The 25,021-nt window shown below is 47.4% G+C and overlaps 1 protein-coding gene across 2 annotated transcripts in view; it reads left to right on the top strand.

The window, feature by feature from the left end:
- Nucleotides 1-8,378, top strand: part of P2RY6 (pyrimidinergic receptor P2Y6) — a 219,421-nt gene extending 211,043 nt beyond the window's left edge. For both annotated transcript variants that reach the window (XM_030200026.1, XM_030200027.1), the window contains one exon: nucleotides 6,743-8,378. In XM_030200026.1, coding sequence (XP_030055886.1) covers nucleotides 6,795-7,766 — 972 coding nt within the window. In that variant the 5' untranslated portion in view covers nucleotides 6,743-6,794 and the 3' untranslated portion in view covers nucleotides 7,767-8,378. The remainder of the gene's footprint in view (nucleotides 1-6,742) is intronic.
- The last annotated feature ends 16,643 nt before the right edge of the window (nucleotides 8,379-25,021 follow it).

The following is a 25,021-nucleotide window of genomic DNA, read 5'->3' as shown; positions in this document are numbered from 1 at the left end:
CACTCTCATCGGCTGGCGGGGTTCGGGGACCCCCGCCAGCAAACAAGGTATCTGATGCGGCGGCGGGGCGGGCGGTGACAGCGGGGGAGGGTTGGTGGCGGGAGGGGGGATCAAGGGGATCGGCGGCAGGGGGGCCAGGGCCACATCTACGGGGGCCCAGGCCCCCTCAGGCCCCACGTAGCAAAGCCACTCCCTTGTCCTAGTATTTTTGGAAAGCGTAAATAGACGCTCCATATCTATCTTTTCCACTCCACTCCACTCTAATTCCACTGTATCCTTTTTGAGATGCGGTGACCAGAATTGAACACAATATTTGAGGTGCGGTCGCACCATGGTGCGATACAAAGGCATTATAACGTCCTCATTTTTGTTTTCCATTCATTTTCTAATAATACCCAACATGCTATTTGCTTTCACTGAGCATTACACCTGTCTAAATGTAGATGTGTAGATGCCATTTAATGTAAGCGTTCTGTAACGCAATCTGGGCACTCAAGTGCCATGATAAAATTCACACTCAACACACTGCATCTAGTCACCTAACTTTGGCGCCCAGTTAAAGAAGTGACCCCATGGTGCTTGGTAACTATAGGTGTCATTGGAAGGATGTTTCTTCTCTGGTCCAGAATTTGAACTCCAGATCCCTGTTCACCCCCACTCTTCACCGTTTATCAATATTGATTTATTTAAAAACGTATATTCCGCTCTGTCAATAATCTTCTAGGCGGAGTACACCAATAACAAATGAAATGGGTAGAGTTCTGCGGTCTATGCCCTGAAAATGGCAGATGGACCGTATAGGTCTTTGTCTGCCGTCATCTACTACATTACTATGTTACTATACATAAACAAAAATAATACAACACTTAGTGTACATATCACATCTCAATGCTCCAGCCAACCCTCCCCTCCTCAGTTTCTTCCTCTATACAGCACCTTTACCTCCTAACATTATACTCCTTCATACACCTGTCTGAACAAGCACGTCTTCAACAATTTCTTAAAAACACCCACCTCCTGAGTCTCTCTGATGCATTGAGGAAACTGATTCCAAAATTGTGGCCCAGCAATGTCAAAGATGGAATGTCGGAATTCTTTCAACCTTACATCTTGACACGTTGGCACTTCTAGTAAAGATTTATTCATAGATTGCAACAGACTTCTTGACTGGTGGACACGTGGAGGGGCATTTTCGAACGGGGACGCCCATCTCTAAGGGCGCCCATCTCTGAGGACGTCCCCGCGAAGGGGCGGGGCATCCCGTATTATCGAAACAAGCTGGGCGTCCGTCTTTCGTTTCGATAATACGGTCGGGGACGCCCAAATCTCAACATTTAGGTCGACCTAAATGTTGAGATGGTCACCCTTAGAGATGGACGACCTCGGTTGTCGCCGATAATGGAAACCGCCCATCTCAAAAACGACCAAATCCAAGCCCTTTGGTCGTGGGAGGAGCCAGCATTCGTAGTGCACTGGTCTCCCTCACATGCCAGAACACCAACTGTGCACCCTAGGGGGCACTGCAGTGGACTTCACAAATTGCTCCCAGGTGCATAGCTCCCTTACCTTCAGTGCTGAGCCCCCCACCCCCAACCCACTCCCCACAACTGTACACAACTACCATAGCCCTAAGGTGTGAATGGGGGGCACCTAGAAGTGGGTACAGTGGGTTTTCGGGTGGGTTTTGGAGGACTCACATTTACCACCACAAGTGTAACAGGTAGGGGGGGATGAGCCTGGGTCCACCTGTCTGAAGTGCACTGCACCCACTAAAAACTGCTCCAGGGACCTGCATACTGCTGTCATGGAGCTGGGTGTGACCTTTGAGGCTGGCATAGAGGCTGGAAAAAATGTTTTTTAATTTTTTTTTTTTAGGGTGGGAGGGGGCTGGTGACCACTGGGGGAGTAAGGGGAGGTCATCCCCGATTCCCTCCAGTGGTCATCTGGTCAGTTCGGGCACCTTTTTGAGGCTTATTTGTGAAAAAAATTGGACCAAGTAAGGTTGGCCAAATGCTCGTGAGTGACACCCTTCTTTTTTCCATTATCGGCCGAGGACGCCCATCTCTTAACCACGCTCCCGTCCCGCCTTCGGTACACTGCCGACATGCCCCCGTGAACTTTGGTCATCCCCGCAACAGAAAGCAGTTGAGGACGTAAAAAATCGGCTTTCGATTATGCCGATTTGGGCGACCCTGAGAGAAGGACGCCCATCTCCCGATTTGTGTCGGAAGACGGGCGCCCTTCTCTTTCGAAAATAAGCCTGATAATGTGTTAGGTGCAACATATTAAAAATATTGAACTAAGATTAAGGGGCCCTTTTACCAAACAGCGGGAACAAGTGGCCTTCGTGTCCCCTCACGTGGGTCTTTCCCATGTGCTGAAGCCATTTTTCCCATTGTGGTGAAATGGCCAAATTTCCTATCTTTTATATTAATGGCCACGCGCTAATTTTGCCATTAGTGCATGGCTATTAAAATAGATTAGCGCAAAGATGGCAACAAGAGTTCACTAGGCATGCACTAGTCGGCTAGCACGCGGCAGTGTAGCTGCGCTAACCGATTACTACTACTACTACTATTTAGCATTTTTATAGCGCTACAAGGCATACGCAGCGCTGAACAAACATAGAAGAAAGACAGTCCCTGCTCAAAGAGCTTACAATCTAATAGACAAAAAATAAATAAAGTAAGCAAATCAAATCAATTAATGTGAACGGGAAGGAAGAGAGGAGGGTAGGTGGAGGCGAGTGGTTACAAGTGGTTACGAGTCAAAAGCAATGTTAAAAAGGTGGGCTTTCAGTCTAGATTTAAAGGTGGCCAAGGATGGGGCAAGACGTAGGGGCTCAGGAAGTTTATTCCAGGCGTAGGGTGCAGCGAGACAGAAGGCGCGAAGTCTGGAGTTGGCAGTAGTGGAGAAGGGAACAGATAAGAAGGATTTATCCATGGAGCGGAGTGCACGGGAAGGGGTGTAGGGAAGGACGAGTGTGGAGAGATACTGGGGAGCAGCAGAGTGAATACATTTATAGGTTAGTAGAAGAAGTTTGAACAGGATGCGAAAACGGATAGGGAGCCAGTGAAGGGTCTTGAGGAGAGGGGTAGTATGAGTAAAGCGACCCTGGCGGAAGATGAGACGGGCAGCAGAGTTTTGAACTGACTGGAGAGGGGAGAGGTGACTAAGTGGGAGGCCAGCAAGAAGCAGATTGCAGTAGTCTAAACGAGAGGTGACAAGGGTGTGGATGAGGGTTTTGGTAGAGTGCTCGGAAAGAAAGGGGCGGATTTTACGGATGTTGTAAAGAAAGAAACGACAGGTCTTGGCGGTCTGCTGGATATGAGCAGAGAAGGAGAGAGAAGAGTCAAAGATGACCCCAAGGTTTCGAGCTGAGGAGACAGGGAGAATGAGAGAGCCATCAACAGAAATAGAAGACGGGGGGAGCGGTGAGGTGGGTTTGGGGGGGAAAATGAGAAGCTCGGTTTTGGTCATATTTAATTTCAGGTGGTGTTGAGACATCCAGGCAGCAATGTCAGACAAGCACGCTGAAACTTTGGTTTGGATGCAAGGTGAGATATCAGGGGTAGAAAGGTAGATTTGGGAGTCATCAGCATAGAGATGGTAGGAAAAGCCATGGGATGAGATTAATGAACCAAGGGAAGAAGTGTAGATAGAAAAGAGGAGGGGACCAAGAACAGAACCCTGAGGTACGCCGACAGGCAGAGGGATAGAAGTAGAAGAGGATCCACCAGAGTGAACACTAAAGGTGCGGAGGGAGAGGTAGGAAGAGAACCAGGAAAGGACAGAGCCCTGGAATCCAAGTGAGGACAGGGTATCGAGAAGTATGCTGTGATCGACAGTGTCAAAAACAGCAGAAAGATCAAGAAGAATGAGGATGGAATATTGACCTCTGGATTTAGCCAGTAATAGGTCATTGGAGACTTTAGTAAGCGCAGTTTCGGTTGAGTGGAGAGGGCGAAAACCAGATTGTAATGGGTCAAGAATAGCATGTGAGGAGAGAAAATCAAGGCAGCGGCGGTGAACAGCACGCTCAAGTAATTTGGAGAGAAAAGGAAGGAGGGAGATGGGTCGGTAATTAGAGGGACAAGTAGGGTCGAGTGAAGGCTTCTTAAGGAGAGGTGTGACCACAGCATGTTTAAAGGCAGCAGGGACAGTCGCAGTGGAAAGTGAGAGGTTGAGAATGTAGCACAGAACACGCCCACTCTCCACTTCAGACACGCCCCCACTGCAAAAAACCAAAATGTAGCACATGGGACGCACGCACATCCTGAAATTACTATGGGACACATAAGTACATAAGCACCGCCATACTGGGAAAAGACCAAGGGTCCATCAAGCTCAGCATCCTGTCTCCGACAGCGGCCAATCCAGGCCTCAAGAACCCGGCAAAAACCCCAAAACACCCCTCGGTATGCCTTGTTTTGCTATGGTAAATCACGTTAGTGCTTACCACAGCTTTCTAAAAGGGCCCCTTGAAATACAAAACGTTTTTCTGTTGACTGTTTATCCCAAATAAGTTGCTACTGTTAATTCAAGACTCCGTTCCTTTTGTCTCGCTGCACCTCACGCCTGGAATAGACTTCCCGAGCCTGTACGTCTAGCCCCGTCTTTAGCCGTTTTCAAGTCGAAACTCAAATCCCACCTCTTTACCACTGCTTTTGACTCCTAACTCACTTACCCTGTCCTTTTTCCTCACCTCTTCATTCCCTTACCCTTAATTGTTCTGTCTGTTTACCTGACTTATCTAGATTGTAAGCTCTTTGAGCAGGGACTGTCTTTTTTGTGTATGGTGTACAGCGCTGTGTATGCCTTGTAGCACTATAGAAATGATAAGTAGTAGTAGTAATATCACATTACTGGCTGCTGCAAGCTATGCTACCTGCTATGAAACGGCCATACAGTGTTCAAGACGGAGCTAGTTTTGGAATTAACAACTGCTTAGACTTTGCTGATTTTGTGGAGGAGTGGCCTAGTGGTTAGGGTGGTGGACTCTGGTCCTGGGGAACTGAGGAACTGAGTTGGATTCCCACTTCAGGCACAGGCAGCTCCTTGTGACTCTGGGCAAGTCACTTAACCCTCCATTGCCCCATGTAAGCCGCATTGAGCCTGCCATGAGTGGGGAAAGTGCGGGGTACAAATGTAACAAAAATAAAATAGATACTATTGGAGATTCTACATGGAATGTTGCTACTATTGGAGATTCTTCATGGAATGTTGCTACTGTTGGAGATTCTATATGGAATGTTGCTACTATTGGAGATTCTACATGGAATGTTGCTATTCCACTAGTAACATTCCATGTAGAAGGCTGCGCAGGCTTCTGTTTCTGTGAGTCTGACGTCCTGCACATACGTGCAGGACGTCAGACTCACAGAAGCAGAAGCCTGCACGGCCACATTGGTGATCTGCAAGGGCCGACTTCTACATGGAATGTTGCTAGTGGAATAGCAGCATTCCATGTAGAATCTCAAATAGTAGCAACAGTGGAGGAGTGGCCTAGTGGTTAGGGTGTAGGGTGGTGGACTTTGGTCCTGGGGAACTGAGGAACTGAGTTCGATTCCCACTTCAGGCACAGGCAGCTCCTTGTGACTCTGGGCAAGTCACTTAACCCTCCATTGCCTCATGTGAGCTGCATTGAGCCTGCCATGAGTGGGAAAGCGCAGGGTACAAATGGAACAAAAATAAAATAGATACTATTGGAGATTCTACATGGAATGTTGCTATTCCACTAGTAACATTCCATATAGAAGCCTGCGCGGCCACATTGGTGATCTGCAAGGGCTGACTTCTACATGGAATGTTGCTAGTGGAATAGCAACATTCCATGTAGAATCTCAAATAGTAGCAACAGTGGAGGAGTGGCCTAGTGGTTAGGGTGTAGGGTGGTGGACTTTGGTCCTGGGGAACTGAGGAACTGAGTTTGATTCCCACTTCAGGCACAGGCAGCTCCTTGTGACTCTGGGCAAGTCACTTAACCCTCCATTGCCTCATGTGAGCTGCATTGAGCCTGCCATGAGTGGGAAAGCGCAGGGTACAAATGGAACAAAAATAAAATAGATACTATTGGAGATTCTACATGGAATGTTGCTACTATTGGAGATTCTGCATGGAATGTTGCTATTCCACTAGCAACATTCCATGTAGAAGGCTGCGCAGGCTTCTGTTTCTGTGAGTCTGACGTCAGACTCACAGAAGCAGAAGCCTGCGCGGCCACATTGGTGATCTGCAAGGGCCGACTTCTACATGGAATGTTGCTAGTGGAATAGCAACATTCCATGTCGAATCTGAAATAGTAGCAACAGTGGAGGAGTGGCCTTAGTGGTTAGGGTGGTGGACTTTGGTCCTGGGGAACTGAGAAACTGAGTTCGATTCCCACTTCAGGCACAGGCAGCTCCTTGTGACTCTGGGCAAGTCATTTAACCCTCCATTGCCCCATGTAAGCCGCATTGAGCCTGCCATGAGTGGGAAAGCGCGGGGTACAAATGTAACAAAAATAAATTTTGGAAAACAAATCTTATTTTAACTTGGCTGCAGGCAAATGACAAACACACTGTTCATCTCAACGATTAATTATCACTCTAGTAGCTAACGATATCCTTTGTCCATACGAAACGCTAGCTCATTTTTGGCCGAAAGTGGACTTAAAAAGTTTTGTAAATGAGCCTTTCAAAGTGCCTTTTTTTTTTTTTTTAAAGGAAAGTATTTATTTATTCTTTTTTCTGTCTCCTTTCAGTTCTAACTTAACACCACGGCCTGCTCCCTCGGTCATAAATACAAGACCGGGCATGGCGAACCTGACATCAGTCCCCGAGGGGAAAAACGCCTGCATTTTCCATGAAGAATTCAAGCAGATCTTACTGCCTGTGGTCTACTCGGTGGTCCTGGTCCTTGGACTCCCCTTGAACCTGTTTGTCATCCTTCAGATCTGGCTGTCCCATAAAGTGCTGACCCGCACCGCTATATACACTCTGAACCTAGCCATGGCAGACCTCCTGTATGTCTGCTCCCTGCCACTTCTTATCTACAACTACTCCAAGCAAGACTACTGGCCTTTTGGGGACTTCACGTGCAGGTTTGTCCGTCTGCAGTTCTACAGCAATTTGCACGGCAGTATCATGTTCCTGACATGCATGAGTATCCATCGTTACCTGGGCATCTGCCATCCCCTCTCGATCTGGCACAAAAAGAGGGGCAAAAAATTCACCTGGACGGTCTGTGGGTTGGTGTGGTTAATTGTCGTCATTCAGTGCGTACCCACCTTTGTGTTTGCGTCAACTGGCACCCAGAGAAACAGGACCGTGTGCTACGACCTGAGCCCCCCAGCGCTCTCCTCCAAGTATTTCCCTTACGGAATCACATTGACGATCACGGGATTCTTAATCCCTTTCGTTGCCATCCTGGTGTGCTACTGCTCCATGACTAAGATCCTTTGCCAGAAGGATGATCTGATTGGACCAGCCGTGCGTAAGAAAAAGGACAAAGCCATCCGCATGATCATCATCGTGGTGATGGTGTTTGCGATCAGCTTCTTTCCTTTCCACCTCACTAAGACCATTTACTTGATCGTACGCTCCCTGGATAACGTGCCCTGCTTGGTTCTCCAGAACTTTGCCATTTCGTACAAGTGCACCAGACCCTTTGCCAGCATGAACAGCGTCCTGGATCCGATTCTCTTCTACTTCACGCAGCAGAAGTTTCGCCAGAGTACGAAGACCCTGCTGGAAAGAGTGCACACCAAGTGGAGAAGCAGACGCTGAGCCGCCCACCTTGCCCATGGCAAGCAGGAGGAGTAACCAGCTATGGTTCTACAACAATGGTCAACTGAAGTGGACTTCACAAACCTGCCATGAGCAATGCATCTGTCACTTTTCCTTTAGCAGTAGCTGTGAACCTTCTTCTGTTCCTGCTGGTGTACAGTGTGGTTGTCCAGTTGCCGTCCTCGGGGGCCGTAGCTGGGACTTGCTTCCAGACTGCGGCAGGGACTAGATCATTAGCTTAAAGAGTTGGTACATTTGACTGTGCCGTGTTTATTAGTGGAACTCACAATACAGGACGTGTGTTGGGTGCAGCTCATTTTCATTTTGCAAACTACAGTATTAAAGAACTCAGGCCACAGTTAATGTAAACCAGCTTTAACTAATGCAAGAACCAGGTGCCCTGATATTAACGCTACAACTTGGGCACATAATGTAACCTAATGTAGGCAACAATACACATTAATATTACCAGCAAATGCCACCACATTAAGTATAATGAACAATTCAGTAAACACAGCCTGGATAAAAGTTAATACTTGTATTCAGGGCTTTTGTTTTGAGGGGGTACTGAGTACCGGCACCTTTTTCATTGTCTGCTAAAATTGACCCAAGGTCCCCAAGTTTATATGAAAGAGCTCAGGCCCTTGTCGTAGATTCTGTGACTGGTTGCAGGGGGTCTGGCTATTGTGGGGTGGGTTCCTCAGTGATCACCTCACCCCTGAAGGGCGGCCTTGCATTTGAGTACTGGCACCTATTTTGCTAGAAAAAACGCACTGCTTGTATTCACCATTAAGTGTCTTCAGTATGCTAGTTAACACGCTGTGTCTATCCAAACCAGCCTTAGTCAGGCTTACAGTACATCTGTGGTCTGCCTGTCTTTACACACATGTGTTTTGAATAGCATAAATTCATTGGCAGTTGTGTAATGTGTTATTGTACTGGTGCAGACACTGTATATGTTACGTGTGCAAATTGTCTTGAATCTTTAGCCAGTTTTCAGTCCTAGAGAATTTTGACCCGTTTGTTAAAGAAAATTGTCTCTGTGCTCTTCTGGATGTCCTCTGTAAAAGTCACAAGAATACGCATGCAATTCAAGTTATGTCTCCGAAACGAGGCCCTTTCTGCTTCATTTGGGGGTCACCGAGTTCCTGCAATCAAAAGCAAGTTGAAAAGTGTACATATTTGCCCTTCTTCCACTTACAAATTCATACGTGTCTTTTTGGAGAGTCCATGTGAAAAGACGTGGCAAAGAGTGACAGGGGCTATACGAAAGTGGGTGTATGTATTTGGAACATAAGGACAAGGCCAGGTGGACTTCTGTGGCTTATGTCCCAGAAACGCCAAAGACAGACCATGATCAAGTATTTTACGTAACATTCATTGATGATTGAATCATGAATTGATGATGAGTGTGACAATTGGGCAGACTGGATGGACCGCTCAGGTCTTTATCTGCCGTCACTTACTATATTATTAGGTCTGTCTTTATGCCTATGAGTGCGGATGCAGGCCTCCCCTCTAGGCGCTGTCACTTGGTTGAAATGCACCTAGAAGGGGGAGAGGGGTGTTACCAGTAACTACTTTTAATTTCTGGAGGGTTATGAGGCCATCTACATTACTGATGTGTTTTATTGCAAAATTTGTCATATATTGTGGTGGTGTTAATGTGACAGTGTTCGTTCAGCATGACTATGGTCCCTATGGGATTTCACAGAACCTGACACTTTGCGTGCCCCAAAAAAGATATAGTGGAATTAGAAAAGGTGCAGAGAAGGGCGATGAAAATGATAAAGGGGATGGGATGACTTCCCTATGAGGAAAGGCTAAAGCGGCTAGGGCTCTTCAGCTTGGAGAAAAGGCGGCTGAGGGAAGATGTGATAGAGGTCTATAAAATAATGAGTGGAGTTGAACGGGTAGATGCGAAGCGTCTGTTTACGCTTTCCAAAAATGCTAGGACTAGGGGACATGCGATGAAGCTACAATGTAGTAAATTTAAAACGAATCGGAGAAAATGTTTCTTCACTCAATGTGTAATTAAACTCTGGAATTAATTGCCAGAGAATGTGGTAAAGGCGGTTAGCTTAGCGGAGTTTTAAAAAAGGTTTGGACGGCTTCCTAAAGGAAAAGGACTTGGGGAAAATCCACTATTTCTGGGATAAGCAGTATAAAATGTTTTGTACATTTTTGGGATCTTGCCAGGTATTTGTGACCTGGATTGGCCAGTGTTGTAAACAGGATGCTGGGCTTGATGGACCTTTGGTCTTTCCCAGTATGGCAATACTTTTGTACTTATGTACTTATTCCCCAGCCCGTTGTTATAAATTACAGAACACTAAAGGGGATGAGATTTAATATGCCATCTTTCTGTGGATACAGTCAAAGTGTTTTACATATTATATACAGGTACTTATTTTGTACCTGGGGCAATAGAGGGTTAGGTGACTTGCCCAGAGTCACAAGGAGCTGCTTTGGGAATTGAACCTGGTTCCCCAGGGTCTCAGGCTACGGCACTAACCAGTGGGCTACTCAACTTCAGTACCTGCATAAACCCCTGGAAATTAATCAGTGCCGATCCACAGGTGACTGTGCCAGATCCGTGGGTGGCTTGGTGTGACTTCCTTTTGGGCATTCATAGTTGTGTGTTAATCGGTCCTGTATGGCCTGCTGGGAAAATGTTGCTTCTTAACCAACCATTAGTGGGTAAATTGTCAATTAAAGCTCTTGTGTTCATCCATTCTAGGTACTGTAAATAATCTCAGCACTCGTAAGAATAAAAGAAATCATGAATAAAAACCTTGAGAAACTGCCATCATATTGCACATTGGAGTAACGTTCGGGTCAGCGTTCAAAAGGAATAATCCGGCCAATATTCTGCCAGTGGCGGCCAATGTTTTAATGTCCACCACCATCTATTCCCAGGTCTTCAGTGCCAGGCCATGTCTGGGCAATGGCATTGAATACCCATTTGTATGCTGGCCGTTAAAACTGATGCGGTTAAGGGCCGATATTCAGCCCTTAACCACATAACACAGAACTGCTTTTTATGCGTTATGTTATGCATTAACTCCACCCTTGGAATCAGTGGGGTAGCTATGTGGGGCCATGGGAGCCTGGGCCCCCATAGATTTGGCCCTGGACCCCGCTGCTGACGACCCTCTCAACCCCCCTCCTGCCGCCAACCCGCCGTCGCCTACCTTTGCTGGCGGGGCACCTCAACCCCCGCCAGCCGAGGTCCTCTTCTTCCGGTGCAAAGCTTCGTTCTGTTTCTGAGTGCCTTGCACCGGAAGAAGAGGACCTCGGCTGGTGGGGGTTGAGGTCCCCTGCCAGCAAAGGTAGGCGACGCCGATGGCAGGTTGGCGGCAGGAGGGGGGGTCGAGAGGGTCGGTGGAGGGTGTGGTCAAAGTTGTTGGTGGAGGTGGTGGCGGCAGGGGGGGTCGGCAATGGCAGGGGGGGCCAGTGGCGCCGGGGGGGGGGGCTCTGGACCCCCCTCCCACAAAAGTCTGGCTACGCCCCTGCTTGGAATTCCCACAAGTTAGCTGGTTTTGCTAACCACGAATATTCAGTTTCAGTAACCTGGTAAGCGTTGCTGAATATTCGCAGTTATCCGCAGACAAGCAGTTTTAAATGGCCAGGAACCTCTCTGGGTTGTTTAAATCGCTTTTAATAACGGGCGATATATGTTGAACTGGTGACTGGTAAAACATAGGACTTCTGTGGCTGTCAATATTCAAAGTGGCAGTGAAAATCGCTCTAACAGATTATGTGCTGGGAGGTAATTCTATGAGTTGGTAGCTCCTTTCAGGTGCTCTGAAGTCATGCAGTGAGAGCGTATTCTACAACGGCATTGGCACGCCGTACGTTTAGGCACCTACAGTTAACACCCATCATAGATCTACTGTAACTTACAGTACTCTGTAAGTTACATGTTTTACTGATAGCTCTGCCCTTGTCCTGCCCATGCTCCACCCACACATATTCCCCCTTGCATTTGCACTCTATAAAACTTAATGCATATCCTTAGAAAATAGTGCTTAAGGTGCTTGCACACATTTGTATAGTAATACCTCGGTTTTCGTTGACTTCGGTTATCGTCGGTTTCGGTTTTCGTCGATTTTTTCCGCGAAAAATTTGTCTCGGATTTCGTCGGCAAGCCCATGTGACCTCGCTGCTAATTTTGTGAAAACAAAGGGTGACCCCCATGTGTTCTCCTGCTTATTGAATAAGTGCCTCAGTTTTTGTCGGTTTCGGATTTCGCTGATTGTTTTCGGACGGATTATCGACGAACACCGAGGCATCGCTTACTACTTTTCTCTACAATTACACATGCACGTAACCAGGAGCACCTAGTCATAGAATTGACCTTCGGACCTTAGTATACCAAGGGCAGGACAGTAGGGATGGTCCATACCGAGTGTAGGCAGCAAGGGAGTGCACTGAGCAATCGTGCGGTTGCCACCTCCAACATCCACTTCCTATTCCCGGGCAGGAGCCTGGAAGAGCCGACAACCATGCAACTGCTCAGTGCACCCTCTTGCGCGGAGGAGGGAGGATAGGGTGATGTTCCTATTTTTAGATAGTAAGAAGGTCTCCTATTTGGATTCTATTCTGTACAGAAAAGTATGTATCTACTATTCTTGATAAATACACACCTATATTGTAGATGTGACCACTTACACCAGCCACAGGGCTATGTAAATGCTCATGCTGAGATTGCTAAGAAGCGAGCGTAAATTATAGTATTCAATAATTTACGCATTTAACTGTGTGCCCTGTTCACGCTCCGCCGAGACCCCTTCAAACTACACACCATCACATTTAGGTGCCAGTTCATAACATAGCGTACAGCCGAATGTTGGTCTTTATGCCAGTATTGTGATCATTTAAGCACATTCTTGGTGTGTTAGAGTGACCTTTCAGCCATGTTTGCTTGGATGGGGTTACGCAGGAGTGTGGATGTCTAGTGTTACCGTGTACTTTAGGCCTGCTGAAAAAAAAATGTTGAGTAACCTGCAAAAAGGCTGCAGATCAGTTTCTTGAAAAACAAAGTCAAAGAAGTGGGAAAAAGCCAACCAAAATGTCCAGGATGACCAAAGTTTATTCTTCAAATGAATTGGTGATAAAACAGCCCAACACTGGCCGTGTTTTGACCAGGGGCTTAACCAGACCTCGAGGGGGGAGGGGGCCAGAGCCCAAGGTGGGGGGGGGGGTACATTTTGGTCACTGCCCTGCTGCCGCCCCCCCCTCTCCGCTGCCTCTCCACCGCCGCCACTGTTAACATCGTGGTTGGCGGGGGTCCCCAACCCCGCCAGCTGAACCACTGCCGCTGCAAATACCTTGGCTGACGGGGGTCTCCAACCCCTGCCAGCTGAAGACTTCATCCAGCGCTGGTCTCCGACGCTGACGTATTGCATGCCCCGCTCATCTGTTCCCCTCACCTCCGGCGCGCTCCTTTTAGTGAAACTGAGCATGCTCAATTTCACTAAAAGGAGCGTGCCCAACGTGAGGGGAAGAGAGTGCAGGGCAGGCAATGCGGCGGTGCCACTGCAGACCAGCACTGGACGAAGTCTTCAGCTTGCGGGGGTTGGGGACTCCCACCAGCCAACCAGGGACCCAGACCCCCGTGGCCCCACCTAGCCATGCCACTGGTTTCGACAAACATAGTCTTCGTCAGGGGTATCTTTCAAATCAGCATACAAACACGTTGTCTTTTTGGAATTGCCATTACAGCATTCTTAAAAAGTTGGGCTCCACAAGAACTTGCTCTGTTACACACATAAATGATAGAATGCTATAATTTATGTTTGCTTCTGCGTAATCTCAACGTGAGCATTTACATCAGCCCTGTGGCTGTGATAAGTCACATTTACAATATAGACGTGGAGGGGCATAATCGAACGCGAACGCCCATCCCCATGGGCGTCTATGTCTGAAAACAGGTACGTGAAGAAGCGGGAGAGACCGTATTTTCGAAAAAAATGGGCGTCCATATTTTGTTTCGAAAATACGGTTTGAACGGACCAAATGCCCATGGATTTGGTCCTTTCTGAGCTGGGCGTTTTTTTTTTTTTTTTTTTTTTGCGATAATGTAAAATAAAAACGCCCAGCTCAGAAACGTCCTAATCCAAGCCATTTGGTCGTGGGAGGGACAAATGTACTACACTATCATAGCTCTTAGGGGTGAAGGGGGCAACTACATGTGGGTACAGTGGGTTTTAGAGGCCTCCCATTTACCACCACAAGTGTTACGGGTGGGGGGGGGGGGGGATGGGCCTGGGTCTGCCTGCCTGAAGTGCACTGCAGTACCCACTAAAAGTGCTCCAGGGACAGGACTTGTTGCTGGTGTATAACCTTGGCACAGCAGTTGACTCCTGAAGACTAATCTCGCTGAAAACGTCCTTTATTTGAATAAGCACCTTTACTCACAGTTAACTGCAGATCAGAGGTTGTGCCCCACTGGCAACGAGTTTCGCTGGTACTGAGATTAGCAGTAGGTCCGAGCTGGCAGAATGGTGTACAATGCCCTCTTTCAGCAACATTCAAGGTAAGAACTAAGTGCTGTAACGTGGCTAACACGTGAAAGGGATCTAAAACTGGCTTACAAAAATGGCCACTACCTCATGGACTACCAGAAACACAACAGGGCACACTCTGACCCAGTAAGCAGAGGGAAAAGCACCATGGGAGTAGAGCCTACCAACTACCAACATCGTGAGCATTTAACACAAGCTAGTGGAATCACGGAGCCCAATACCCTACACCCACCACAATGCATTGTTGATGTGACTCTGCAGTGCCCTTAACAGAAAAGGTGTCACACTCACCCGAGACCCACATCAGAACCAGGGAAAGGCTGTCACAGAATAGAACACATTCTGCTGTCATGGAGGTGGGTACGGAATTTGAGGCTGGCATACAGGCTGGAAAAAAAAGTTTGTAAAATGGGTTTCTTTTGGTGGGAAGGGGTTAGTGACCACTGGGGGAGTCAGGGCACGTGATCCCCGATTCCCTCCAGTGGTCATCTGGTCAGTTGGGGCACTTTTTTGGGACTTGTTCGTGAAAAAAAGGGTCCAAAAAAAGTGACCCAAAATCGCGGTAAAAACGCCTTTTTTTTCGATTATCACCTAAAGACGCCCATCTCTGCTCGGCCGATAACCACACCCCAGTCCCACCTTCACCACGCCTCCGACACACCCCCATCAACTTTATTCGTTCCCGCGACGGAGTGCAGTTGAAGACGCCCAAAATCGGCTTTCGATTATACCGATTTGGACACCCGCGAGAGAAAGACGTCCATCTCCCGATTTAGGTCGGAATATAGACGTTTTTCTCTTTCGATTATAAGGTGGATAGTAACATAGTAGATGATGGCAGAGAAAGACCTGTACGGTCCATCCAGTCTGCCCAACAAGATAAACTCATATGTGCTACTTTTTGTGTATACCTGACCTTGATTTGTATCTGCCATTTTCAGGGCACAGACCGTAGAAGTCTGCCCAGCACTAGCACCACCTCCCACCACCGGCTCTGCCACCCAATCTCCGCTAAGCTTCTGAGGATCCCTTCCTTCTGAACAGGATTCCTTTATGTTTATCCCACGCATTTTTGAATTCCGTTACCGTTTTCATCTCCACCACCTCCCGTGGGAGGGCATTCCATGTATTGCCTGGGACAAAACGCGAGTGATTTCAAAATTGCTCCAGACATAAAATTAAATGGCCTTAGCATGTCCTTACACAGGTCATTCCCACATGCTAAGGCCATTTTTCCGCAGGGGTAAAATGGCTGATTGTTCTACTTTCAGTATTAATGGCCACGTGCTAATTTTTCCGTTAGCATGTGCGTCCCTATGCCACCTATTTTGTAGGCGATAAGAGTTCACATGCTAACCATGTACTAATGTAGCTGCAATCTTCACCCCCAGACCTACCCCCAGTGCTAAAAAAAATACATTTTAATTTCTAGCACAAGGGTAGCACGAGCACATCGAAAAAAGACTGTGAGATGACTCAGCACACCCCATGTCTTTGTGAATATTTTCAATTCCTCCTCCATCACTCTGCCAAAAAACAAAACAAAACAGAAAAACACTGCAGAGAGAACATCAAACACAAAATAATTGCAAAAAAAACCTAAATGTCCACATCTGGGAGCCTTCTAGGGTATTTTCATGACTATGATGAATGTGCAACTCTGGCCCTTTGAGTTGCAGGAGGCTGAGGGGTAATAGGGAAGGGTGGCGGGTGAGCTGGAGTACTGGGGGGTGTGTGAGAGGGTGTTAACAGTAGGTTGTAATTGCAAGGAGGAAGTTTGGAGAAAATGGAAAATTGTTAAGTTCACAAAGCAGAAGAGACTTCACTGTTTATGATGGTTTTATTATATGTCTGAAATTAAGAACTTGTGGTTTATGCACACTGGTGTACAAATTGATGTTGTAAAGTCTTTAATAATTAATGTTATTAATAATCAAATAAACTCTCTCGAAAATAAATGTGAAAGAATTCCAGACAGTCCAAAAAGTGTCCCGTAGCCCATTTCTATATCCTGCTTCCCCTCTAATCCGTCTCCAGCCTTCAGCCCTTTTCTTAAACTGCTCAAGTTCATTGGTGGCAGAGGGGGAGGGAATGCAGAAGGGCTTTTTTTTTTAGGATTTATTTACTGCCTTTTTGAAGGAATTCACTCAAGGCGGTGTACAGTAGGAATAAATCAAACATGAGCAATAGACAATCACAGCAGTAAAAATATTCTAATAATAATACAGAATATGGCATGGTGTACTAACAATGGGAATGATGAGCTGAACTCTCTTCAACACTTGATCAATATACAATGCGGTATCTATTCTTGTTTTCTTTTCTTTCTTATTTTCACCTCAATTAATTCAAAGTGGAGAAAAAGACCTGCGCGGCCACATTGGTGATCTGCAAGGGCCGACTTCTACATGGAATGTTGCTAGTGGGACTCTGGGCAAGTCACTTAACCCTCCATTGCCCCATGTAAGCCGCATTGAGCCTGCCATGAGTGGGAAAGTGCGGGGTACAAATGTAACAAAAATAAAATAGATACTATTGGAGATTCTACATGGAATGTTGCTACTATTGGAGATTCTACATGGAAATTGCTACTACTGGAGATTCTACATGGAATGTTGCTATTCCACTAGCAACATTCCATGTAGAAGGCTGCACAGGCTTCTGTTTCTGTGAGTCTGACGTCCTGCATGTACGTGCAGGACGTCAGACTCACAGAAGCAGAAGCCTGCGCAGCCACATTGGTGATCTGCAAGGGCCGACTTCTACATGGAATGTTGCTAGTAGAATAGCAACATTCCATGTAGAATCTCAAATAGTAGCAACAGTGGAGGAGTGGCCTAGTGGTTAGGGTGGTGGACTTTGGTCCTGAGGAACTGAGTTTGATTCCCACTTCAGGCACAGGCAGCTCCTTGTGACTCTGGGCAAGTCACTTAAGCCTCCATTGCCCCATGTAAGCCGCATTGAGCCTGCCATGAGTGGGAAAGCACAGGGTACAAATGTAACAAAAATAAAATAGATACTATTGGAGATTCTACATGGAATGCTGCTATTCCACTAGCAACATTCCATGTAGAAGGCTGCGCAGGCTTCTGTTTCTGTGAGTCTGACGTCCTGCACGGCCACATTGGTGATCTGCAAGGGCCGACTTCTACATGGAATGTTGCTAGTAGAATAGCAACATTCCATGTAGAATCTCAAATAGTAGCAACAGTGGAGGAGTGGCCTAGTGGTTAGGGTGGAGGACTTTGGTCCTGGGGAACTGAGGAACTGAGTTTGATTCCCACCTCAGGCACAGGCAGCTCCTTGTGACTCTGGGCAAGTCACTTAACCCTCCATTGCCCCATGTAAGCCGCATTGAGCCTGCCATGAGTGGGAAAGCGCAGGGTACAAAGGTAACAAAAATAAAATAAAAAATAAACATAACACAAGCATTACATCTTGTTTAGGAAAGACAGAAAAGAAAAAATTCTATTTCAATATATAATCCCCCATTACAATTAAATTTCTTTCTTAGACCACAAAATTAGGACAAGGAGGCTAGAAACATAAAAGGAGTTAAATCAAGACAAATGTTTAACAAGCATATGGCCTGGATCTCCCCATCAAACATACATTTAGTGAATTACAAGATCTTAAATAAACACCAGATCTATCTGTTCACGTTCTTCATATCTATGAAACTCCTCAAATGTTCAGGATCTAAAAAGTGGTATTTATTATCCAAGTATTTTAATTGACATTTACGAGGATAGGCTAGTATAAAGCTGGCCCCTAAGGCCTTAACTTCATCCCTCATTGCCAAGAAAGACCGACGTCTTTCCTGGGTGATAAGCAGTGGCGTAGGAAGGGGGGGCGGTGGGGCGGTCTGCCCCAGGTGCACGCCGCTGGGGGGGTGTCATCTCCGTTGGTTCCTTGCTCCCTCTACCCCGGAACAGATTACTTCCTGTTCTGGGACAGAGAGAGCAAGGAACCAATGGAGCCGACGCAGCTCCCAGCGACGTGGGCTCGGGGGCGGATCGGCCCTCCCTCCCGCCCCTCGCTGCCAAAGTAAGGTACAATGCACTCTGGGGGGGAGGGGGGCGCGCCGGAAGAGGGGGGCGCGCGTCGAGGGGGACGCTGCGCTAGACCCGGGGGGGGGGGTGTGCGCGGCGTCAACCCGCCCCGGGTGCCAGCCTCCCCCGCTGCGGCACTGGTGATAAGCAAAGCTTTCCTATACGGTTTACTATAGTCACCCCCACCCCTTAGAATGGTCCAAGACCAGGTCAGGAACAATATTAAAATCTCCACCCACAATAAGATCCTCCAAAGTAAAGATGGATAAGGAGTGCATAAGGCCTCAGAAAAAATGTCCCTGCTGTTGATTGGTTGCGTAGATGTTCACTATGGTAACTGCCCTCCCTCCCAAAATTCCACCACCTTGCAATGCACTAAAGTCCTCGGAAGAGCCGTTCCCTTACTGATTCCATAGCGAATCGGTAGGGAACGGCCATGCATCAAGGAAATAGAATGCAAATGAGCTGGTTGTTGTAGCTCACTTGCATTCTCTATTTCCTCGGAAAACAGTCGTCAGTCGGCTGGTCGAGCATGCACAGAGCAGCCAAGCGTTATGCTGGCTGCTCTGCGCATGCCAAAGACGTCCAAAAAGGACGTCCCTGACGAGCACTTGCTAGAGCCGCGGGCCAGAGCGCAAGCTGCAGCCGCCGGTACAGCCAGTGATCCCTGCCGCCCCACTCTCAGAAGGGCTCCCCAGGAACGGGGGGCGATGGGGGTGAGAGTTGCACCAAATTACCACCACTGGCATCGGGATGTGCGAGGACGCCTAACATGGACGTCCTTCACCGAAGCATTAAAAAAAGGACGAGCAATTGGACGTTTCCCTCCACTAAAAGCGCTGTGATTGGCGGAGAGAGACCTGGAGGAGGGCATAATTGAAAGGGACGTCCAAATAGTTTTTTTATTTGGACATCCTCGCAGAAGAACACCCATCACAAAATAATCTGGGGGAAAACGTCCAATTGCTCGTTTCAGTGAAGGACATCCATGTTAGGTGATTTAGAAGGACGGCCCTGACGAGCACTTGGATGTGGCTAGGCAGTGAAGGACGTCCATAAAGGATGTCCCTGACGAGCACGTGGACGTTATTTTCCCCAATTTTTTTTTTGTTACGTTTATAGAAGTTTTTAGAGGCTCCGCAGCCCCATCGTGAGGTACAGACCTCCTGTTAGATTTTCCACGGTTAGGCAATCGGAATACGGTAGTGCATCTCATTACAATACGATTTATACACATTGGGGTACTAATTTGCTCATCTGCATTCCGTTTTCGTTAGCTGCTACCGTGATCGGAAAATGGCTCGGAGAAGCATTTAGTGCATGCCACAGTTTACTACTTGCTCGTTAATGGCTCGTTAAGTTTAGTGCATCTGGCCCTGACTGGTTCGTTGTTTAGCGGGAAGTTTTCAGACTGCCTGCTATGGGGCACAGTCTGCAGGTACGTTTTGCTTTCAAAGATAATATATGCATGGGTCTAACTCTATACTGAAAGGAAGAGGTGCTGGGAATTTCTGAGTACAGTTTGGGGGATTTTTCACTCGCTGCTCTCCGAGGTCCCAGATCTTCCGCTTGTGGGTCTCTCAGTTGTTGTTCTTTCTCTCTCAACGTCCGGGGGGGGGGGGGGGGCACTTAGATCTCCCAGCTGAATCTATTTGTTTCCTGGCTCTGTACCTCTGGCTGCCAGATCAGGTGGACTACTCAAAGTATGTTTAGTACAAACACACATATCTCCTGTCCTGTTACAGAAAGGGGCATGGAGACAAATTCAAAAGCTGCTGCATGTGTTCTGACAGGTTTAACAACCCTCTCTCTGCTAGACACATTCAATCAAACAGCAGTGGCTCAGTAAGAGACATCTCTCACCATGATACGGCCCCCCCCAGTTTAAGCACCTGTCAGCTCTGTATGTAATAGAGCCTCCACTCTCCTTTCCTCCAAGCTGTTTTGGCATTAGCAAGAGACCTGCCTTGTTTGCCTGCGCCACCCTGGGGGGCGGGGTTAAATCTTTTTTATTACCTCCATCTGGCTGCGTCATTGAAAGCCCTGCCAGTCTCTAGCCTTCCCTTTGTGAGTTCGTTCCCTCCGAGTCCCGCCTTCTGACGTCATTTCCTCTTTCCGCGAGGGCGGGACTTGGAGGGAACGAACTCACAAAAGGGAGGGCTAGAGACCGGCACCGGGCAGGGCTTTCAATAACGTGGCCACTTCGACGGAGGTAATCAGGGGAGCAAGGAGAATCACTGGGTATGGGTGGCTGGATGGGTGGAGGGAGAGAAGAGAATCGCTGGGTATGGGTGGCTGGATGAGGGGGCAGGGGAGAGAAGAGAATCGTTGGGTATGGCTGGAGGGGGGCAGGGGTGAGAAGGGGAGCGAGGAGAATCGCTGGGTATGGGTGGCTGGATGGGGGGGCAGGGGAGAAGAGAATCGCTGGGTATGGGTGGCTGGAGGGGCAGGGGAGAGAAAAGAATCGTTGGGTATGGCTGGAGGGGGGGCAGGGGTGAGAAGAGAATCGATGGGTATGGGTGGATAGAGGAGGACAGAGGAGAGGAGAGTTGCTGGACATGGGTGGATGGAGGGGAGGGCAGGGGGAGAGGAGGGTTGCTGGACATGGGTGGATGGAGGGTAGGGCAGGGGGGAGAGGAGGGTTGCTGGACATGGGTGGATGGAGGGGAGGGCAGGGGGAGAGGAGGGTTGCTGGACATGGGTGGATGGAGGGGAGGGCAGGGGGGAGAGGAGGGTTGCTGGACATGGGTGGATGGAGGGGAGGGCAGGGGGGAGAGGAGGGTTGCTGGACATGGGTGGATGGAGGGGAGGGCAGGGGGAGAGGAGGGTTGCTGGACATGGGTGGATGGAGGGGAGGGCAGGGGGGAGAGGAGGGTTGCTGGACATGGGTGGATGGAGGGGAGGGCAGAGGAGAGGAGGGTTGCTGGACATGGATGGAGGAGAGAGAAGATTTGCTGGACATGGATGGAGGAGAGGGAAGAGTGAGGAAGGAGATGAGATGAGGGAAAAGGAAGAGAGGAAAAAACTGCACATGGATGAAGAAAATAGGCAGAAACTGGATCTACTGGACAATCAAGTCTGCGGAGGACCCAGCTTTTACTTAAGGATGTAGGGCAAGAAATTAAAAAGAAGGGCGGAAAGTAAAGAAATAAATGGAAAGGAAGGAAGCCCTGGAAATGGAGTTAAGACAGATAGCAGCAGAATCGGATACAGGGCCAGCTTGATCAGAAAAACAAAGTCCCCAGACAACAAAGGTAGAAAAAAATCATTTTATTTTCATTATAGTGTTTGGAATATGTCCACTTTGAGAATCAGGTGCTCAACATTAAAAGTTTATATTTACTTATTTATGGCATTTTATCCCACATTAAACATGAATTAGATTGGAACCTGGGATCATTTAATTTTTTTTCCCAGAGTAATACATTGTCCCCCCCCCCCCCCCCCCCCCCCGGCTATAGCCAGCTCTGCAATTTTTTTTTTTTGGGGGGGGGGGCGCAGAGGTGGATGAGGGGCGCAGAGGTGGACCGGGGGGGGGGGGGGGAGAGCCTGTTAAACATTTACCAGCACACCGCTGCATGTACCACTCCTCCCCTGCAGACATTTGCACCTGCTTTTTGTGCAAACAGGATCTGCATGGAAAATAACATGCATAGACTCAAGAGCACAATCTACATGTATTATTTTCCAATCCTGCCCAAAATGTGCCCTTTGCTTGCAGAAATGGCTTTGAAAATTGCCCCTTTGGTATTAGATCAATGCAGTTCTTCTTGCAGAATACCGAGTCAGCATTTTCCAAGAATTTATCAACAGTGACATCTAGTGGCTGTTTAGATTACTCACAGACAGGAGGAAGCAATCAGTCCCCTTGAATACAGAACAATAAAATAAAGAAAACCCAAAAATAATAGGCGATACTAGCTTGCGGGAGCTAAACCGCCTTTGCTCAGGTCAGAACAGAATGAGCAAAAGATGCCAGTACTGGAAACGTAAGTGAATTGTGAAAATCAAAGGTAGTGTGAACTTGTGAAGTGATGAGTGATCAGAACATGACAGGAAGTAGAATTTTATGTCTTAGGAAGCTTAGATCTTTTTTTTTAAATCAAATCTGATGTCCTGGAATTGTTTTTACATGGAGTATTTGAAAGTTAGTCACGAATGTATTTAGTCCACTAAAAAGGGAGTCATCTACAACTTGATTTTAACCTTTATTATTCTTTCCAACCCAATGGAAGTTGGAAAGAATTATACAAACGGGGTCAAGAATGTCTGTCCATCTATCTGGAGCAAAATAATTTTTCAAAACTTAAATGGCCCAGCAAAACAGGAAAAACACCTCTACAGAAATCCAAAATGAACCAGGAGAGACTAGAGGCTGACCACATGACGAACCAATGCGGAGATATTGCTTGAAAACTCCTTTAATAAAAGCTCCAGAAAAAGGACCTAGCGAAGCTGGAGGAATGGACAGATATTTGGCAACTAAGATTTAATCCCAAAATATGCAGGGTCATGCACTTGGGTCAAAAGAATCCAAGGAAACGATAAGTATAGGGGGTGAAGTGCTTCAGTGTACGAAGGAAGAGCGGGACTTGGGGGTGATTGTGTCTGATGACCTTAAAGCTTCCAAACAGGTAGAAAAAGCAACGGTCAAAGCCAGGAGGGTGCTTGGGTGCATAAAAAGAGGGATGACCAGCAGGAAAAAGGATGTGATAGTGCCCTTGTATAAGTCTCTGGTGAGGCCCCATTTAGAGTACTGCGTGCAGTTCTGGAGACCGCACCTTCAAAAAGATACAAACAGGATGGAGTCAGTCCAGAGGGCGGTTACAAAATTAATAAGCGGTCTTGAACGCAAAAAATATAGGGACAGGCTTATGAACCTCAACATGTATACGCTGGGAGAGAGGAGACATGATAGAGACGTTTAAATATCTCAAGGGCATTTATGTACAGGAAGAGAGCCTTTTCCAAATGAAGGAGAGCTCTGGAATGAGGGGGCATATGACAAAGATAAGAGGGAATAGGCTTAGGAGTAACCTAAGGAAGTATTATTTCACGGAAAGGGTGGTGGAAGTGTGGAATGGCCTCCCGGTGGAGGTTGAGGGTCGAGGACTGTGTCAGAATTTAAGAAGGCATGGGATAAGCATGTGGGATCCCTTAGGAAAAGGAAGAGTTAGGGGTTACAGAGGATGGGCAGACTGGATGGGTCATATGGCCTTTATCTGCTGTCATGTTTCTATGTTTCTAATATGGGCTGTGTTTTGGCAATAATGCACTGTACCAGTAGAGACACTAGCCAGCTTATTTTCGAAAGAGAAGGCCAGCCATCTTCCGACACAAATCAGGAGATGACCAGCCATCTCTCAAGGCCGGCGAAATCGGCATAATCGAAAGCCGATTTTGGCCGGCCTCAACTGCAGTCCGTCGCAGAGCCGGCCAAACTTCAAGGGGCAACATTTACTTATTTCCGATCTGACGAAGAAGGGCAACCTTCGAAAGCTAATCAAGAAATGTATTAAGTTATGTCCAATAAAAAAGGTATCATCTTCTTTTCTTTTCCATGTTGTATTTTGTTTTATTTCTATTGATTACCTTTTACTCCCAGAAATGGCGCACGCTCGGGGCAGGATTACTGCCAGCAGCCGGAAGAGCAAGCGATAAGCCTGCATTGGACTCACCGCCACTCTGTAAAAGGGCCCCCTATGGGAGGTGGTCTGGGAGCCAAATCACTCTGAGAATTTAGCAGAATGGGATGAAATTTGGCACACAAAAAACTAGTAAAAAAACACACTGGGCGTGATATTCAGACCACAAGAGTTAGCCAGGCTGACTCCTGCAGTGAGCCTGGATATTCAATTCCAGGCCATTTCCGGTGACCGGCATTGAACATTTGGTTTATTTTTGGCTGGTTTCAACTTAACTGGCGAAGTCAATATTCAGCGCTGGCTGCTTACGTTGAAACCAAAGATAGGCCTGTTATTTTGGTGGCCAAATTTGGCTGTCAAACTTAGCCGGAGATGCGCTGAATATCACACGATATTGCCAGTTATCACTAACCACACCCTCTCGAAAAGACATTACACGATGTGATACCTGCAAGCCAGCCTTCTCCGAAGTAGCCCCCACACTCTGGAATGCGTTGCCTGAAAGGCTCCGCTTAACACAAGACAACCTCTACTTCAGGAAGCAGGTGAAAGCTTGGCTCTTCAACCAAGCCTTTAACGGAAGAAGTAACTAACTTGTTAGTCTCACTCACACACACAAGGAGTGACTCGGGCCGCACATACTGCAGCGGGACATGTTTCTCCACTCCTACCCTAGCTGAGATTATATTTAACCATCTCTCTGACCTCATGTGCAACTTTCTTTAGTCACCTTATTTTCTAACTCCTCTTACTCTCTTACCTATGTGTATGTTCCATCTTTGCTTATACCCTACGCTGTCTATTAAAATGTTCTATTATGTATTGTGTTGACATTGTAAGTACAGTAATACCTCGGTTTTCGTTGACTTCGGTTATCGTCGGTTTCGGTTTTCGTTGATTTTTCCCCGCGAGAAATTTGTCTCGGATTTTGTCGGTTGCCTCGGATTTCGTCAGCGTACCCACGTGACCTTGCTGCTAATTTTGCGAAAACGCGTTCTCCTGCTCAGTGTGGTGTTGTTTCTTGCGTC

This window comes from Microcaecilia unicolor, chromosome 4 (genome assembly GCF_901765095.1).
Source record: "Microcaecilia unicolor chromosome 4, aMicUni1.1, whole genome shotgun sequence".
In the NCBI taxonomy this organism is placed as follows: Eukaryota; Metazoa; Chordata; class Amphibia; order Gymnophiona; family Siphonopidae; genus Microcaecilia; species Microcaecilia unicolor.
Note: the sequence above shows the minus strand (reverse complement) of the source record. Positions and strands in the feature narration are given on the sequence as shown.